The sequence below is a fragment of the Bufo bufo genome, chromosome 4 (genome assembly GCF_905171765.1).
Source record: "Bufo bufo chromosome 4, aBufBuf1.1, whole genome shotgun sequence".
NCBI lineage: Eukaryota > Metazoa > Chordata > Amphibia > Anura > Bufonidae > Bufo > Bufo bufo.
This window is the reverse complement of record NC_053392.1, coordinates 491,160,227-491,179,100: the sequence shown is the minus strand read 5'-3', so window position 1 is coordinate 491,179,100 and position 18,874 is coordinate 491,160,227. Positions and strand designations below refer to the sequence as shown.

General features: G+C 42.7%; 1 protein-coding gene across 1 annotated transcript in view; it reads left to right on the top strand.

The window, feature by feature from the left end:
• TTC27 (tetratricopeptide repeat domain 27) overlaps nt 1-18,874 on the top strand; it is a 411,030-nt gene that overhangs the window by 76,660 nt on the left and 315,496 nt on the right. The window contains exon 7 of the mRNA XM_040429555.1: nt 14,200-14,364. Within this exon, the coding sequence (XP_040285489.1) occupies nt 14,200-14,364 (165 nt within the window). The remainder of the gene's footprint in view (nt 1-14,199; nt 14,365-18,874) is intronic.

The following is an 18,874-nucleotide window of genomic DNA, read 5'->3' as shown; positions in this document are numbered from 1 at the left end:
AGCTCCAGGTGTGCAGTTTTGTGCTGCTGTTAATGCCAGAAGAGGTTTGGATCTCTGGAGTTGACAACTTTTATGCACTACGCGCCTCGGCGCTTGGCGACCCCACTCTGTTACGTTACCACTTCGTGACTGAGTTACTGTGGTTCTGAAATGCTTCCACTCTGTAATAATACCACTCACAGTAAATTTCAGGAATTGTCTTGTTTCTATGGTGGCATCCTATTACGTTTCCACATTCAAATTTGTTTAGCTCTTTAACGCAACCCGTTATGTTTGTAAAATGTTTGTAAAGCTAGACTGCATAGCTAGGTGCTGGATTTTAGAAAACTGAGGCAATGGGACAGAATAATAACCTGAATTCAGTGATTAAGAGATGTCTAAATACTTTTGTCTATATAATATATTTCTTGAGTCTAAAGGACTACTAAGCCTTTTTAGAAAATGGCCCCAAGTGTCTAAATGAGATGGCAGACCTCAAATATATGTTTTGGTCCATTGGTTCTCTCAGCGGCCTTTGAGGGAAGTAAGGGATTTAGTGCATTGAATATTTAGTGTTTGGGTTCCAAGGGAACCAAAAGGGGGATTGTTAGGCAATGGTAAGGCATCTGCTGAGAGATGCAGTGGAAAGACTAGCATTTGCTATAATGCTATATCAAGTGAGTTATTGCCAAATATTGGCTTCAGGCTGATCCACCCATTATGGAAAAAAAATGTTTTTTAAATAAGGATGTTCTTAAGGAATTTGAAAAACAGTAGGGTAAGTGGATAGATTGTTCAGGGCTTCTAGCTTTGGTAGGAATAGAATCTTCAACTTGGTTTGGAGGTCAACCTCTCTGAGGGAACATATTGTTCACTATAGTCGGAGTACAGTCAGGCGTGGTTCACATCTTCTTTTGACCGTTACATACGTTTTGAAAAATAAAAGTGATACAAAAGTATAGTACCCTATGCTTTTCCATCGTGAAGAGTCCAGTAAAAAAACGTATATACGCTGAACCAGAGTTCGGGAAATGTTTTTTTTTTTACAGTATGATTTAATTTCTGAAGTTATTATCCAAAGTCTCGCGAGACTTCGCGAAGTAATAACTTCGGCTCATCGGAGCCAATACATTCTAACAGTATTGAAACAAAGTTTTATGCGAATCGACTTTGGATGTTTCATCCAAAATCGATTCTCTCATCCTTAGTCGAGATTATGGAGGAGGGATGGCTGTTTATTAGGAAATTGACTATTTGGTTAGATTGGCCTTAGACGTTGTCTGGTTTCAGGAATAAACCAGACAACACGTGGGATCCTGTAAAAAAATAAATGAGTGTTATTTTCCTGACAGATCCCACATTGCTGCTTTGTTTCTCCCGACTAGGCTCTGTTTAGTGTAGTGGTGATATCTTGTCGACAGCATGTGACCACTGCAGCCAATCACTGGCATCAGCTATTTACCGAAGAGGCCAGAGATTGGCTGCTGTGATCATGCATATTTGACGTGATGTCACCGCCCCAGCCAAATAAGCAGAGTATTGTAACAAAATGAAGTAGGGGGCGGCACCACTACTCCGGCTGGGCGCACGAGAATCTAGACGCTGTGTGTGGCTGTGGAGGACAGACACGATTGGCGGTGCTCAGCTGTACAAGTGAGATGCAAGGATAAAGGTACTGTAGAACGGAACAAAGCAGCGGCACTCACCCGTGTGGAATCAATTCAGCGACTTTATTAATCCAAAACTACATCAGGCAGGGGGCGGACAATTCAAAACACACGCATTGATCAGCGGCGGCCGTTTCGCGCCAAATGCGCTTCTTCTGGCTGTGCGTCAATGCGTGTTTACGCATGGCTCCTTTTAAATACTGGCGCAGGCCGCTGTCATGGAAATTGACAGATCAGGCTGCGCCAGCATCAAGGAGATGACTAAAACGGGGATACATATAAAAACAATGTGAGTGCAAAACCAAGGAGCATACACAAATTTAGCAGCAGAAAACTTGACATACTAAGGTATTACAAAAAAGGACTTAGATCGTTCCTATCATTAAGTCCCAATTCCCCTAAGGCTTGTGTTCGCAATATCCATTTAGCCTCTCTCTGCAGGAGGAGGCGGTGTCTGTCTCCCCCCTGCAGAGGGGCAGACACGGTTTCCAGGCCAGAAAAAGAGACACAACTCGCAACTCACAAAATAAGCAGAGTATGTTGTCGCTAGGTAAAAATAATGGAAATCTGTAAGTACCAGTTAGGGGTTTAGAAGTGGTATAATTTTTTTGTTAATTTTGAAGGTCTTCACTTCAGATTACAGCTGCTGTGGCTATGTGTGTCTGGCTCGCAGCGCCGCTGGCATAATCTTTGCACACATTAAGTTTGCAGGAGTGCGACCCCCCCAATCAGGGGCAGAACTACCACCATAGCAGCTGTAGTGGCTGCTGTGAAGCCTGCAGCGGTATGGGGGGCCCTATCTATAATAGATGTCTGCCATCCATTACAGCCCAGGCCTCATTCTCTGACTGTGCTATCACCAGCATGTCCGATGCAGTAGCATCATCATGCCTGCTGGGCTAAGTAGAAGAACTGAACCGAAACAGGCCTCAATAAACCAACATTAAATCAAGGCATAAATGGAATAACCAACATATACCTACAATATTGTTCACTCACAAACAACGACACATGCCCAAAATAGTAAAAAAAATATAAATCCATTTTATTGCATGAAAAGTCCATATACATAGCATATCACAATATAAAAATAAGAATGAAGAGGAAACAATAGATGTATAAATGTGCCAGAATCACCTAACCTATGCTGCTACTACCCTCAAACAGATGTTACACATGTCCAGTTTTCATAATTTTTTCTGTTTTCACTTGTTTTTGTTGCTTTGTTGGTGTCTTATTTTTTGGTTTTCTCTTTCGTCCTCCCCACCCCATTACTATATATAATTTTTTGTTGCCCTTGCTGAATAATTGCTTTGGGTCAGCATCACTTATTAGTGTTATTACACATTCCCTAGCTATATGTACTCTGTATGGGGATATACCTATATTGTGGGACATACCCATGTGGTATAATAGGCTGGCCACTATGTGATATTTATGCTTTATAGTGCACATATCTATATCTTGATTACGCTGGACATATGCTATGTATATGGACTTTTTATGCAATAAAATGGATTTATATTTTTTGAATATTTTGGGCATGTGTCGTTGTTTGTGAGTGAACAACATTGTAGGTATATATAAGTAGAAGAACAGACCTGCAGAATCCAGATGTCATCTATTAGCTACTTCCACTAGAAGCCAGAGGTTTCTGTGCTGTAATTCGTCGACCGAGGAAGAATTCCCGCCATGTCACCAGCTGCTTGGTTGCCATGGCAACAGAGCGCTGATTTGGATCTGATAGCGGAAGAGCGGCAGCAGGTAAAGTTTATGACTTTGGATGTAAAGTTTATCATGATCTCCTAGTAATAACTCCAGGGTGACATCACTCAGATTACCCACAACATATGTTAAACTTACCAGCCTAAAGTTTCCAGAATATGTTTTTGACCTCTTTGTATATTGGCACCTCATTTGCTAAGCGCCAATCCTGTGGAACAGGCCCTGTCAATATAGAGTCATTCTCTATCAATTCTCTTAGGATATGGGGGTGTATGCCATCTGGACCCAGTGATTTTTCTGTTTTAATCTTCTTAAAGGGAACCGGTCACCTAAAAAAAACGCATATAAAACTGCCAGCATTACCTCATAGTAGCCCCCAGTCTGTTAATAATCATATGCTTGATCGGTTAGTCTGATGCTCCATAGGTTCAAAAAACAATGTTTTAAGTGCCATCAGCGCTATCTTGCCGGTAAGCTTGAAGTAAAGGGGGCAGCGGCTTCCTTGCTTCAAGTCAAGTTAAGCACGCCCCCTAACTGTCCCCTCTTTTATTAGATTGACAGCCTGCAGTGCGGCCAGGATCGCATAAATCTCGTGCATGCGCGGTGCGCTCGTTGGTAAGGTGCGATTTGGTGTACGGCTGCCGCTGTTAGCCGGGTTCCAGCGGCGCACTGCGCATGTGTGAGACTTATGCGATCCCGGCCGCACTGCAGGCTGTCAATCGAACAAAAGAGGGACGGCTAGGGGGCGTGCTTACCTTGACGTGAAGCAAGGAAGCCACTGCCCCCTTGACTTCAAGCTGACCGGCAAGATAGCGCTGATGGCACTTAAAACATTGTGTTTTGAACCTATGGACCATCAAACATATGATTATTAACAGACTAGGGGCTACTATGAGGTAATGCTGGCAGTTTTATATGCGTTTTTTAGGTGACAGGTTCCCTTTAAGATTCTGCTACACTCCTGTTTGGGTCAGAAAAGCCACATTTAATCGAGAGTTTACTTTAACACCCTTATTTCAGCTGACATTTCAGTTTCCTCAGTGAATACAGTGAAGAAAAAAGCATTGAATTAATTTGTTTGTCTTCATGGCTGTCTACAACTCCTCCCTCATCACTCTTTAAAGGGCCAACACTTTCAGGTTTAACGTTTTCACCATTTATCTAACTGAAGAACGTTTTAGGGTTAGTTTTACTCTCTTTGGCAATAAGCATTTCTATCTCCAGCTTGGTTGTCTTTATCCATTTTTACATCGCTTTCCTTTTGTTATTTATTGTCCTCTTTCCATTTCTATTTATCCACATTGTTTTTTTCTGTTCTTGACCCTTACATTCCTATATGGTATGTATCTCTCACAATGATAATTTAGGATGCTTTAAAAATGTTCCCATTTTGTGGCTGTATTTTCATTTTTGAGGACTTTGTCTTAGTAAAATTTTGCTTTTCGGAAGTTCAATGTTCTTGTGCCTCCCTGAAAAAACAGCCTTTTTAATGAGAACTGGATGTTTATCCTATTATGATATTTATATGGGACGTCGCGCACTGCCACTCTGTTTCCCGCATTACCGAACGATACATTGTGTATGTTTATCCTATTATGGTCATTATTTCCCAGGTGTCTCCATCCTTCACCTCTGTTCTAGGTCTGTTGGTTAATAGATACCTGTAGTATAGTATGGTTAAGTACTGTGGGCCATCCTTCTATTTAGATCTTGTACCCTATAAGTTAACCGCTCCGGTTATCATAGCCATCATGCAGCCATATCTCAGTTATTTCCACTATGTCAAAGTTCTCTTCAGACATTGCCAATTCCAGTTCACCAATTTTATTAGTTAGGCTTCTGGCTCTAGTATACATACAATTAAAAGGTTTTTGGATGTTTTTGTACCCTACATCTTTCCCTTTGAACTGCTCTAGTCCCACCCTAGTTCCATTACCTTGCCTGAGGTCACTATCTGCACATCCCCTCCTATAATGTTATTACCCCCCTTTCCCTATCCCTAGTTTAAACACTCTTCCAACTTTCTAGCCGTCTTCTCCCCAAAACAGTAGTACCTTTCCCATTGAGGTGCAGCCCATCCCTACAATAGAGCCTGTAGCTGACAGAGAAGTCACCCCAGTTCTCCAGGAACCCTTAGTGTAGGGGCACTAAGGGGGCATAACTACAGTGTGGTGGCACTACAGGGGCATAACAACAGTGTGGGGGCAATAAGGGGGCATAACTACTCTGTAGGGGCACTGATGTTGTATAAGTATTGTGAAGGGGGCATAACTACTAAGTGGGTGGGGGGCTGTATGGGTGGTCTTGAACAATTCTATTAAAATGTGAAAAGCTTTAGATCATAGGAACTATAGCAATTCTCCATATCACTTGTACACCATCCTCCACATTGACTTGCTTGTTATGCCTTGGCCCTAGCATCAAGCAAACATCCATTCCTTTCATATAAAACTTTGTTTTATATGAAAGGAAACAAGTGAGAAACGAGCCGTGTGACATGCCAAGCAGAGCTGCCTAATGTAAAATATCCTTTTGCCGCAGATTGTAATCTTTAATTTTCAACTTTTTTTTATTGATATGCCAACTTCAATACTCGTCAGAAAGCAAAAGGTAAATGAAGGTTCTTATCCAGAAATCACAAGATCTCTCTCAAGGAGAATTTTGTTACAGGGCTTTTCTGCAGCTTCATTCTCGACATGTGGTGCCCTTCATTTCATGGTTTTTAAAGTGTTCCTGCCACGAAAACATTCAAATGAATCTATCACCTAGAATGAACCTAGTCTTTTTATACAGTATGTGTAAATGGCTTGTTAAAGCTTTGGGGTTTATCTTTTTATGCATTTGGTGATGGTGTAGCATACATGTGTTTTCAATGTATTTTTTTTCCTCTGATGGACTCTCCCCATTTAAGTTCACCAAGAAAAATATATAGGGGAGATTTATAAAAAACTGATGTAAAGGAAAACCCATAGCAACCAATCACATTCCACTTTTCAGAGCTCCTTTGGAAAATAAAAGGTGGAATCTGATTGGTTGCTATGGGCAACTAAGCCAGTTCTACTTTACACCAGTTTTGAAAAATCTCCCCCATAGTCTCTACCAGTTCTCACAAAGTTAAAGATTTTACTAAACAACTGTCAAACCTGACATATCTTAGTATAATATTTTAATGGAACCAGTAATTGCCCTCCGGGTACTGTTGTGAAGATCCAGTAGAACCTATGATGCCCTCCATTCCTCCTGTGCTCACTGGTTGCAGCTGACACACTAGCCCTTCATCCTGTGCACCTGATACAACTTGAAGAAGATTATATACTGAGTTGTCGTCATATATTATCTGGGTTACATTACTCTATGCTGGAAGGACCAGAATTTGTACATTTACTTTATCACTTGATGTCACTGAAAAAATATTTTGCTCACTATTAGACAAGGAGCGTGCCCTAGAATTTCTTGCCCTGCAGGTACTGCCAGCTCAGTGCAGGAGCCAGGTTACAGCAGCCTGTATTCTGTAAGTGAAGTGCTGAGAGAGGCTGCTGCGGTGTCTCAAATTACATTGATGATTCCTCATTTTTAACAGTACACTCCATAACTTTTCAGAAACAGGAGTAAATTTCCCCCTATGGCTTTCCTCATGCCGGCATCAAGCACTAATCATGATCTGTAGAGCTGCTACAGAATAATCAGTGTTAAAGCTGGCCGGCCCACTGTGGTGATCATACTTACCTGGTTCCCGCTGCTGGGTTTGGTCTCCATCTCTGCGCGGCCAGCAGGCCGGCCACTCTGGTGGGTCTGTTACAGTCTTGGATAACCCCTTCAATCCTTATTATAACAGCTCTACAGAACTTGATTAGTACTTGATACTCGCATACCAATAGGGAAACCCATAGGGGGAAATATATTAAAGTGTAACCGTCATGTTTTCATCAAAAAATCTATTTTAGCATATGTTACTGCTGCTGCAACATTATGCCTGAAGCGATCTTTAGTTTCTTCACATACCGCTATTTTCCTTTTAGTTTGAGTTATGGCTGTTTTAACCTCTGCAATATTAGGGTCTTCTCAAGATGGCTCCTCTGTCAGTTCTCCGAGGCCAAAACTGCCTTCCCTCACTTCCCATACACACTTGTTGTAGCCAGCATCTTCCTGCCAGCCAATCAGATTGGATTACTGAGAGACACGCCTCCTCTTTCTGAAGCCTAATGTTCCTCTGTCTTCTGTTTATACTAAAGGGAAGACAGACAAGCCATAGCAATGGTCTTTTAAGGGACATGGGACGTTAAAGTGATTGTCTGAGTTATTTTTTTGTTCTTTGTATGTTTCTAACTAATCAAATGTCAGGGGTTTACAATTCACTTACTTCATCTGCAGTGGCTCCTTTCTCAGATTTCACTGAGGGTCACATGACCTGTGATGTCAGCTTCTCTCCTTGCTCTGATGATGTCTGGTACACAAGCCTGGGAATGCAGGTCTGTGTCTGTGCACAAGACGTCACTGTGATGGCCATGCCCCCCTGCACTGGCCGAGCTGCTCCTGTCTGCCCTGTGTCTCCCTCCCACTAGATTCTTCAGGAAAGTTCAACCCCTTTCTACCATCACAGCACAGACTCAGGGCTAGAGGCTTTGCTGAGCAGCTGCAGGCAGTGAAGAGACACAGGATCTGCCCTACTCATTCTGCAGACATAGAGCTGACAGACTGGAGGAGATTTGCAGAGTATTGCACAAGAACAGGTAGGGGGATGATCTTGTGTGTATCAGCAGTGTCATTGTACAGCTGGGGCTTGTAGGATTACACATACAACATGTTGCTGAGTATCCCAGCAGTCAGACGTTTCCCTCAGGGCAGCACTTTTATTCTCTCCCTTTGCAGAGCGGGGGGAGGGGCACAAATATTCATGAGGAAAACTTCAGAGATTGTTGTTATTGCAGATAAACAAAGGGCCAGAGGAGAACTAGGGAAATGAGGAAATATATTTATTTCTTGCCTAAAACTTGCTTAGCTTAGTTATATATTGCTGACCATCAGATTTACAGTGCTATATATTTTTTACATAAAAAAAATATATAGCACAATAACAGCTTACATTTTAATAACTGCTTACATTTTATTGAAAACTGTAATTATAAGGTAATTACAGATCTTTGGACAATCATTTACAGACTAACGCAGAAAGCTGGTGCAAATTACACCAGAAATCTACTCCTGCTCCTGGCTGGAATAGATTTAAAGAGGACCTTTCACCAGAATAAAACATCTAAACTAACTTTACAGACGTGTAGAGCGGCGCCCAGAGATCTCCCTGCACTTACTGTTATACCTGTGCGCCGCTCCGTTCGCCCGGTATAGCCTCCGGTATCTTCATAGTTAGGCTCCACCCAGGGGAACCTGCCGGCGTCTCTTTCTCCTATGCTGTAGCGCTGGCCAATCGCAGCGCTCAGCTCATTGCCTGAGAGAGAAAAAAAACTCTCAGGCTATGAGCTGAGCGCTGCTATTGGCCAGCGCTACAGCATAGGAGAAAGAGACGCCGGCAGGTTCCCCTGGGTGGAGCCTAACTATGAAGATACCGGAGGCTATACCGGGCGAACGGAGCGGCGCCCAGGTATAACAGTAAGTGCAGGGAGATCCCTGGGCGCCGCTATACATGTCTGTATAGTTAGTTTAGATGTTTTATTCTGTTGAAAGGTCCTCTTTAATTTCTTGTACACAGACAGTGAAAAATACGCCAAATTTAATAAGAGGCATCACGGCGTACTCAAGGCTGGCCTTAATAAATTTCCCATAGTGTCAAAAGTTTTTTTGTTTTTATTTTATATTTTGTTCAGTGCTGTACTAAGCCTGTTCATCTTTAAAGTCTTGGTTAGGATTTAAATATTGATGACCGACTCTCATAATGGGTCATCAATATCTGATCAATGGGAAGTCCAACTCTTGTTGTGGCGTCTTCTTCTTATCTTAAAAATAGGTCATCAATATTTCACTCCCTGAAAAACCCTCCAGTTCCAAGTACAATCTAGCATCCCAATCTAGCATCAGGTGTGGAGAAGTGCACGCTAGCTGGTACAATGCTGAGGCAACCAAAGGTTGAGAGCATTTTGCACATATCCTTATGGTTCTAGGGTGCAATTGGGAAGAAAAGTCCTGATTTACTCAAGCACGTACATTTGACCCTGGTAAGATTCCAGCTGTAGACATACAATATAAAATATGTTATAACTGGGGTTTGTCTTACATGCAATTCAGTACAAAGCTTTACCTTTATAAACAATATATATATATAAATTCGTATGTCTGCATCGACCTCACCATGCTCTGCTCTGGAGACTGGAAATACATATTTCTTTTTTCCTTCCTTTTTAAGAGGTTAACTGATTTAGAAGTATACCTCAAGGCTTTATAAAACAGTGTGAGAACATCAGGCATGCTCTACTTTACAAGTCTTTAGTCCTAAAATATATTCTGCAAGAACAGCAAAGCATCTACACATGAAGGCAGCATACCATGAAATCACCAGTAAGCCTGGACTTATCATTCATAGATGTGTGTTAGTTTACCGGCTCATCTTATTTAAGGAACAGCTCTCAAGGGTCCACCTGGCCGGTTGTTGGAGCAAAAATAAATTCCAGTAACTGCACATTAGGTCACTATAATAAATAAGTAATGCCAGTTGTGTCAGACGTTAGGGATTGCAGGTTATCTGTAGGTCACATTTATAGTATAGAATCTACAGTAGTATTCTCATGGAAATCTCAGGTTTGACAATTTCTAACCCGTGAAGCCCTTACAACAAGAGCCGTATAATAAGAGAGGAGCGTATTAAATCATGTGAAGCAGACCTCAACAGCACTGTATATCTCTATTGCTACCCTGTAGTTAAAGAGGTGCTGTCAGCTCTCCTGATTTGTCTGGTTTAGTAATTAGATTTCCCATAATAAAACAATTTGTGCTTATGAAAAAATTTCCAACTGGGTGTTACCATTTGGGGTTGTGCGCCTGACCATTCTTCCACTCTCCAGTCTGTGCTGCTTGTGTGAGACTATGTTGAGACCTGCCCCATTGAAAAGGGGAATGGTAGCACCCAGTTGTCAATTTATCCATACATTACTACACAACACAGTTATAAGAAATGATGCCCCAAAATAGTTATTTAAAGGTACTTTCACACTAGCAAAAAAGAAAACTGTAGCATGCTACGGTTTTATCTCCGGCGAAAAAAACTGAAGACTTGTGTGAATGCCGGATCCGGCATTTTTTCCATAGGAATGTATTAGTGCCGGATCCGTCCTTCCGGTCTGTGCATGAGCAGACAGAAAAAAAGGTGAAAAAAATAAATGCCGGATCCGTTTTTCCGGATGACACCGGAAAGACTGATCCGACATTTCAATGCATTTTTTTGACTGATGAGGCATTTTTAAGACTGATCAGGATCCTGATCAGTTTTACTAATGCCATCAGTTGGCATATGTTTTGCTGGAACCGCTTGCCGGATCACTCTGCCGCAAGTGTGAAAGTAGCCTAATGCGGAATACGAGAACGCCTGTATGCCTCCATGCCCAACCATATGTCATCTTTTATCCAGGCTAGAGGCGGTCCAACAGGGTACTAGAGCCTTCTTTCAGTTGGACAGTTTTCCCCAATAAACTTATCCTTTCGCTCTAATACCGTAATCTCCTACAAGTATCATCATTAAATTCACACATAGAAAGTTTCATTTGATTCTAACAACTGCTTTTTGGTACCTGATTTTATATTTTTTTTGTCATTGAGTATATTTACTAAAACAGGCATGTCGGGAGTGGTGACAGGCCCACTTCAAAATGGTTCTCCGGGAATTAAGAAAATGAAGATGCTTGTATATTACTTTTATAAATACTGTCACGGCGGGGAGTGGGGGAAACCCCCCACCGTGCGGTGTCAGAGGGTAAAGGAGATCAGCCTGGCCAGAAAGAGTAATAAGGGAGCAGGTCACCTCCTACCGCATCCCTAATCCTCTCCCTGACTCCTCACCGTCTGAGCGGACCCCGATAGGACGACTCATACTCAGGATACCTAAAGACCCTAAGTTGCCCTGGTAATCCCTCACCAAGGAGCAGGGGAGAGACAACCTGTTCATCCCAGTCATGGAGGAACAGGAGTCTCTATCTGAGGCCAGGCTGCAAGGAGAGGGGAACACATACAGCTATAAGGAGATGGCAGGTAAGTGAAACCAGTAACACACTTACCTGCCACAGACACACTGACTGGAACCCATGCACAAGTGCTTGTGTCCACACCAACATTAAAAGGACACAGCACACACCACAACCACACAGGAACCCAGGACACCATAGCTGCAATAACGTGAGACACTACAAGAACATCTAACATCTTTTATGACCACAAGGATGGCCCTCACTGGACAGATGGCATATGAAGACCAGGAGGATAACTCCAGCATACACCATGGCTGGAGTACCCCCCAGCTTCAGGCATCCAGCAGAGGCTAAATAGCACAAGCAGCCACACCCACACCCACATAAACCCAGTGTTAAAACACTAGGAAGGGAGTTAACCCTTCCAACACCAGACGAGGGGAGGAAGCCACTTAAGGGGGAAGTGCACACACAAACATAGGAAAGCTACACATTGCCGCAGGCAACAACATGCGTGGCAACCATGACACAGCAATCACCCAGAAGGCCGAGACGCTGCCACCGCATGCACACACAGCAACACGTTGCCGCGGGCAACTGCAAGTGTAGCAACAGTGTCACAGCGCACACCATAGGCCGTGACAAATACATTCCCAAATGCCTTTCATTAGTTATAATAGCTCATTTTGTCTGGGGAGCAATCATTAGGAGAAATAAAATGGCCGCCGTTTTATTAGTACACAGAAAGCCTGTCCTAATCACACAGCAGGACAAGTTACTTCACAACACTGAGCTAAAGAGCAGCCTCATCCTCCTCTCTGATTTGCTTGTCAGGGATTATGATCCTGAATACAGCTGACAAGAACTTTAGCTGAATCTCTGAAGGAAATTGAGTTCATGAGGAGGCCTGCTGGCAGCTCCCTTTGCAATTGCTTACCAGTGATGTCTCAGATGTGCTCATTGAGAGACAAGTCTGGAGATGCTGCACACCGTGGTAAGCAGACGTTTTTCTAGACTGTTGCTGTATACTCTTTATACTGTACAGTAAGATGTATTGGACTATGACCTGCGCCCTATTTTAGACTACCGATAATAATGAATCAATAATATTTCCTCATAATTTTTTACTTCCCTGGTGGTCTAGGGCAGCGGTCCCCAACCACCAGGCCGCGGCCCAGGACCGGGCCCTGGAAGATTGTTTGCCGGGCCGCGGCAATACAGAGGAGGGGAGACGCCAGGACAGGGGCGGGCAGGGGGGAGGGCCCGCGGCCCCGCAAGTGCTTTTTTTCAGTGCGGCGGCCGGGCCCTCCTTATATTTTGAGTGCGCCTGCACTGCGCTTCATAACCTGTTATAATCCCGCGAGACCCGTGACCTCCTGCGGCGGGATCACTGCTGGAATGACACGGCGGTGCGCCGCAGGCAGAGCCACGGGATTGCGCACTGAACTGAAGCCAGCCACAGCCTGCAAGTACGGGGGGCAGATGATGATCAGTGGCACTAATGTTTGAATTCAGAAAGTTGTGAGCCCGCACCGGCCATATGAGGGCAGGGCAGGGCAGGGACAGCAAATAATGAGGGGGCAAAAACTGAAATATATAGAGAGTGGGGGCAAAATGAAATATAGGTAGAGAGGGGGCCTCTGACAAAACATTGGCAATTATAACTGGGTTATTATTGCCAAAGTTTTGTCAGTGGCCCCTCTCTACCTATATTTCATTTAGCCCCCATTCTCTATATATTTCCTTTTCATTTTGCCCCCTCATTATTTGCTGCCCCTGCCCTAATATCAGATCACATTATAATAACCGGCACTAATGTCTGAATTCAGAAAGGGGGGCCCACGCCGGCCATATGAGGGCAGGGGCAGCAAATAATGAGGGGGCAAAATGAAAATGAAATATATACAGAGAGGGGCAAAAAATGAAATATATAGGAGTGGGGGCAAAATGAAATATAGTGAGAAAGGGGGCGACTGACAAAACTTTGGCAATAATAACCACGTCGGCCACATGTGGGGCACGGTGGTGCTCATGGTTATTATTGCCACAGGGGGGCCCAAATTCAAAGGTTGCCCTGGGGCCCATAGAATTCTAGTTACGCCACTGCACCAGACGCATGCGCATATCACACACAGCGTGCGGCTGTACAGCGGGTTGGAAGGAGAGTGTTCCTTCCTTCCAACTGTGATGCTGGCCAGCCACTGCCACCAATATGAAAGCTGAAAAGGGCTAGTGAGGGAGGGATTGGTTAGGTCTCATTGCCCCACCAATGGAAATGAACATGAAGGCGGGAGGGGGGGGGGGGGGTTGTCGGCATCCAGATAGTATCTGAGGGAGTGAGTGGGAGAATGACCTGCGGTTCCTTTTCCATGTCACCTTGAAAATATCAGCAGTGCAGCAGAGACCCTAGTCAGTCACCCGAGACAGAGACCCGTTGCATGTGCACTTGGTAGCTAAAGGCATTTGTGTTGGTCCCATGTTCATCTTATGTGCTCGCATTGCTTATGTGCAAATGACTTATATATATATATAAAACGTGTATGCCCGAGACATAACTGCATGCTGAGTTTTGCAGCTATCTGATATTTCTGTCTGGGGGCGTTATCTTTATTTTTTTGTCGATGAGTGTATATACCATGTTTTCTCACATTTTGTCTCCTATTCATCAAATAATACTTTTATTTTTTCTTTTTTTTAAGTCCCAAAAATTGAAGACCTGTTTTTGGAAAAAGGAGGTCAAGACTTGCTCGTGCAGCTACATCTTGAGTGTGGATATGTATGTCTCTATTTCTATGACTACAAGAAAGCGAAGGAGCACCTTAACCGAGCAAGGAACGTGGCCAAGCTTCAAGTTAATTTGACTGGTAAGAGTCAGATGTCCCATATTGGAGGCACTCTGGTTGTTCAATCTAGTCTAATGTATGAAACTAGACATCTATTGGACAGAAAGAAAATGCTCATGAGTTATAAAGGTGTGGTTCAGATGACAGTAATTTCCATCCATGGGCTATCCAGATTTTGTCCGCTCACAGGCACATAAAAGTAAGTAGTACGGTTCACCCTCCAGTTTTCTTCAGTTGAGAATCAGCATGCACCATTCTTGTTTGTTATCCATCAAAGACCAATTCATTTAAATGAATGGGTCCACACAAAAAAAAACAGATGGAAATCATAATGAATACTTGGATCTGGGCTAAGAGACAGAAGTCTGCATTTACTGGTTATACAAAGGACATAGAGGGAGATTTATCAAGACTGCAATTTCCGACGCCAGTCTTGATCTCCTGGGTGCTTGAGTGAGATGCCCCTAATTTATTAAGAAGCACAGACCTCGTAATAAGTTTGGCACATCTATAGCTCCCAGTGTGCCAGAAACTCAAAACTACGCCAGCTAGGCGGTCATGGGTGCACACTACCGCTTCCATGATGTATGGGCCAGCCCTTTTAGTCGTTCTTAAAGTAAATAGAAATATTAAAATCAGGATATGCATTTATTATAGCAATTTGTTTGTGCCAACCTTTACTACATTGCTAAAATAAAATGTTTCTATGTGTTAGCACATATCGAGAGACCATCTGAAATGTTCAAACATGAATTTATTGGGTAGGAGCAAATACGTATGCAGTTACTGAATATCACTGAATAGTTATGCCCCTTAGTGCCCCCACACAGAGGTCATGTCCCCATAGTGCCCCCACACAGTAGTTATGCCTCCTTATAGCCCGCACACAGTAGTTATGCCTCCTTAGAGCCCCCACTCAGTAAAATGCCTGCTTAGTGCCCCCACACAGTGGCCATGTACCCTTTCTGCCTCCACATAGTAGAATTCCCCCTTAATGTCTCTACACAGTAGTTTTGCTCCCTTAGTGCCCTCTTACAGAAGTGCTTCCCCTGTAGTACCCCTTAAAGTAGTGCTGCCCTTTAGCGCTATTAAATTAAAAAATACTAATAATTAACTAGTAATAACTCCCCTAGCCCTGTTCCCTCGATGAATGGAGCACATCTCGCTCTCCCCAGCATGTACAATGCAGTGACGTCAACGTGCCTTCAGGGCTGAGTAGGAGAGTGCACAGGCCCTGAGGATGATCCTTGGTCTGTGCACTCAGCTCAGCATGCACGATCATGTCACTGTATCGCGCTTGCTGTAGAGAGCACATCCGAGGAATGAGGCATGGGTCTTCATGGATGTCAGACACAGCAGTGCGTGAGTCCTGCTATGTCCATTATGGCCCAGACCTCGTTGGCAAGTACACACACAGTGATCTGTGTGTACTAACAGGAGAGACCTGAGCCCACCTACCACTGCAGCCCCTTAAGCAGCCGCTGTGGTGGTAGTTCTGCCACTGCTGAAGCACTTGATATGTTGGGGATGGATGAAAAGGGCCCAATTAACATATTGTATTGAATAGAAAGGAAAGTTGCTAAATTAAGTATAGGACATGAACAATGTAATAAAATTCCTATAAAAAGATACATAAGCTAAGAAAAATGTGAACAGTTGTATAATATCATCAAAGCCTGAAGTCTTCGTCATTTCTTTCAAGATGAGGCTTCTGGTTCTTGGTGAATTCTTCTTTGTTCAGCATTGTAATGATTTACCAAGCTGGCATTACAATTGGAGGCAGATTGAAAATGGAGCTCCATCTGGCTTAAGAAGTCTCATTTCATATTCTCACATATTGAGAAATGTGGGTAGTGAAAATGTTTTCTAGGACTGTTCCATTTGCTTAAAGGGGTTATCCGATGATTAATGTAAAAACAAACAAAGCTAGAACCAGCCCTGTACCTCACATGGAACCAGAGATATCCCCATTAATTATCCCAGTCCTGTTTGCTCAGCTAGTGCCAGTTGAAGGATGGAACTGAGCATGTGCATTCATCTCAGTGAGCGGGGCAGAGTAATTAGAAAAAGAGCAAACAGCAGGTTGCGCTATACAGATAGATTTAATTGATTTATCTCCGTGGCTATAATACATTTTTAATTACATGCAATTACAAACGTTTTCAGATCCAGGTGCTGGATCTGTAGCATTATCCATGGGACAACCCCTTCAGCAAAGAAAACGTAAACAGAGATTTAACCTCTTCCGGACACATCACGTACTATTACGTTATGGAAGCCACTGCGTTCCCGCAATTTGACGTAATAGTATTTCATGGTGACCGGGCTGGCACCGGAGCGGTGCGCGCGTGATCCCTGGTAGCCAGACCTCTGCTGTATCCGCCGGCATCTCCGTAAAAGTCGATGCCGGCGGATTAACGCCTTCTATACCGCAGTCCGAACTGAACGCGACATAGAAGGGGTTTGTGTCGGGTGAGGGAGCGCATCAAGTTCCTGCGCTGCTGTGGCGGGGACTCGATGTGTCAGAAGGCAACCCAATGCCGTGCAGAGGCTGCCCAATGCCTTGCACGGCATCGGGACCTGCCTTCTATGGTTGCCGAAGAGATCCAGCCTCAGGCTGGGTCTTCAAGGCAACCTGTTAGTGTACTACTCACTGTAGCACACGAACAGGCAATGCATTACAATACTGATGTATTGAAATGCATTGCAGAGGGGCTCAGACCCCTAAAAGTGAACATCAGAAATAAAGTAAAGAAAAAAAAAAGTTTTTAAGTAAAAAAATAAAATAAAAATGCCCCTTTCCCCCTATTTTATAATAAAAAACAGAAAAAAAACCCACAAACATATTAGGTATCACCGCGTCCGCAATGACCTTCTCTATAAATATATCACATGATCCACCCTGTCCGATAAACACCATAAAAAAAGGTGTAAAAAAAAAAATGCCATTTTGTCACCTTACAGCACAAAAATTGTTGCAAGCGATCAAAAAGGCGTATGCCCCCCAAAATAGTACCAATCAAACCGTCACATCATTCCGCAAAAAATCATACCCTACCTAAGACAATCGGTCAAAAAAATAAAAAAGCTATCACTCTCAGACAATGGAGACACTAAAATATGATTTTTTTTTTGGCTTTAAAACTGCTATTATTGTGTTAAAGTGAAATAAAAAATAAAAAAGTAGACATATTAAGTATCGCCACATCCGTAACAACCTGCTCTATAAAAATATCACATGACCTAACCCCTCAGGTAAACACGGTAAAAAAAAAAGAACATTTTTGTCACCTTACATCACAAAAATTGTAACACCAAGCGATCAAAAGGCATATACCCGCCAAAATGCTACTAATCAAACCATCGCCTCATCCCGCAAAAAATAGATGTTACCTGAGACAATCGGTCAAAAAATAAAAAAGCTATGGCTCTCAGACTATGGATACACTAAACATCATTATTTCGGTTTCAAAAATGCTATTATTTATAACTTAAATAAATAAGAAAAAGTAGACATATTAGGTATTGCCCCGTCCGTAACGATGTGCTCTATAAAAAAGTCACATGACCTAATCTCTTAGGTAAACGCTGTAAAAATAAGTAAATAAAAACTGCGCCAAAACAACCAATTTTTTGGTCACCTTACCCCATAAAGTGTAATAATGAATGATCAAAAAATCATATGTACCCAAAAATGGTACCAATAAAAACATCAACTCTTCCTGCAAAAAACGAGCCCCTGCACAAGACGATCGGCAGAATAATAAAAATAAAAATAGGGCGTTCAGAAAATGGAGATACAAAAACCAAATTTTTGTTTTCAAAAATGCTTTATGTAAAACTGAAACAAACATCATAGAAAGTAGACATATTTGATATCATTGCGTCCGTAACAGCCTGCTCTATAAAAATAGCGCATGATCTAACCTGTTAGATGAATGTTGTTAAAAATAAGAAATAAAACTGTGCCAAAACATCCATTTTTTGGTTACCTTGCCTCACAAAAAACATTATATAGAGCAATTAAAAATCATATGTACCCCAAAATAGTACCAATAAAACTGGCACCTTATCCGGTAGTTTCCAAAATGTGGTAACTTTTTTGAGTTTCTACTCCATCAGGGGGGCTTAAAAAATCCAGTTAAGCTAAATCTGCCTTCCAAAAACCATATGGCGTTCCTTTCCTACTGCGCCCTGCCGTGTGGCCATACAGCAGTTTACGACCACATGTGGGGTGTTTTTGTAAACCGCAGAATCAGGGTAATAAATATTGAGTTTTGTTTGGCTGTTAACCCTTGCTTTGCTACTGGAAAAAATGGATTAAAATGTAAAATCTGCCAAAAAAGTGAAATTCTGAAATTTCATCTCCATTTTCCATTAATTCTTGTGGAACACCTAAAGGGCTAACAAAATTTGTAAAATCCAGTTTTGAATACCTTGAGGGGTGTAGTTTCTAAAATGGGGTCATTTTTGGGTGGTTTCTATTATGTAAGCCCCACAAAGTGACTTCAGACCTGAACTGGTCCTTAAA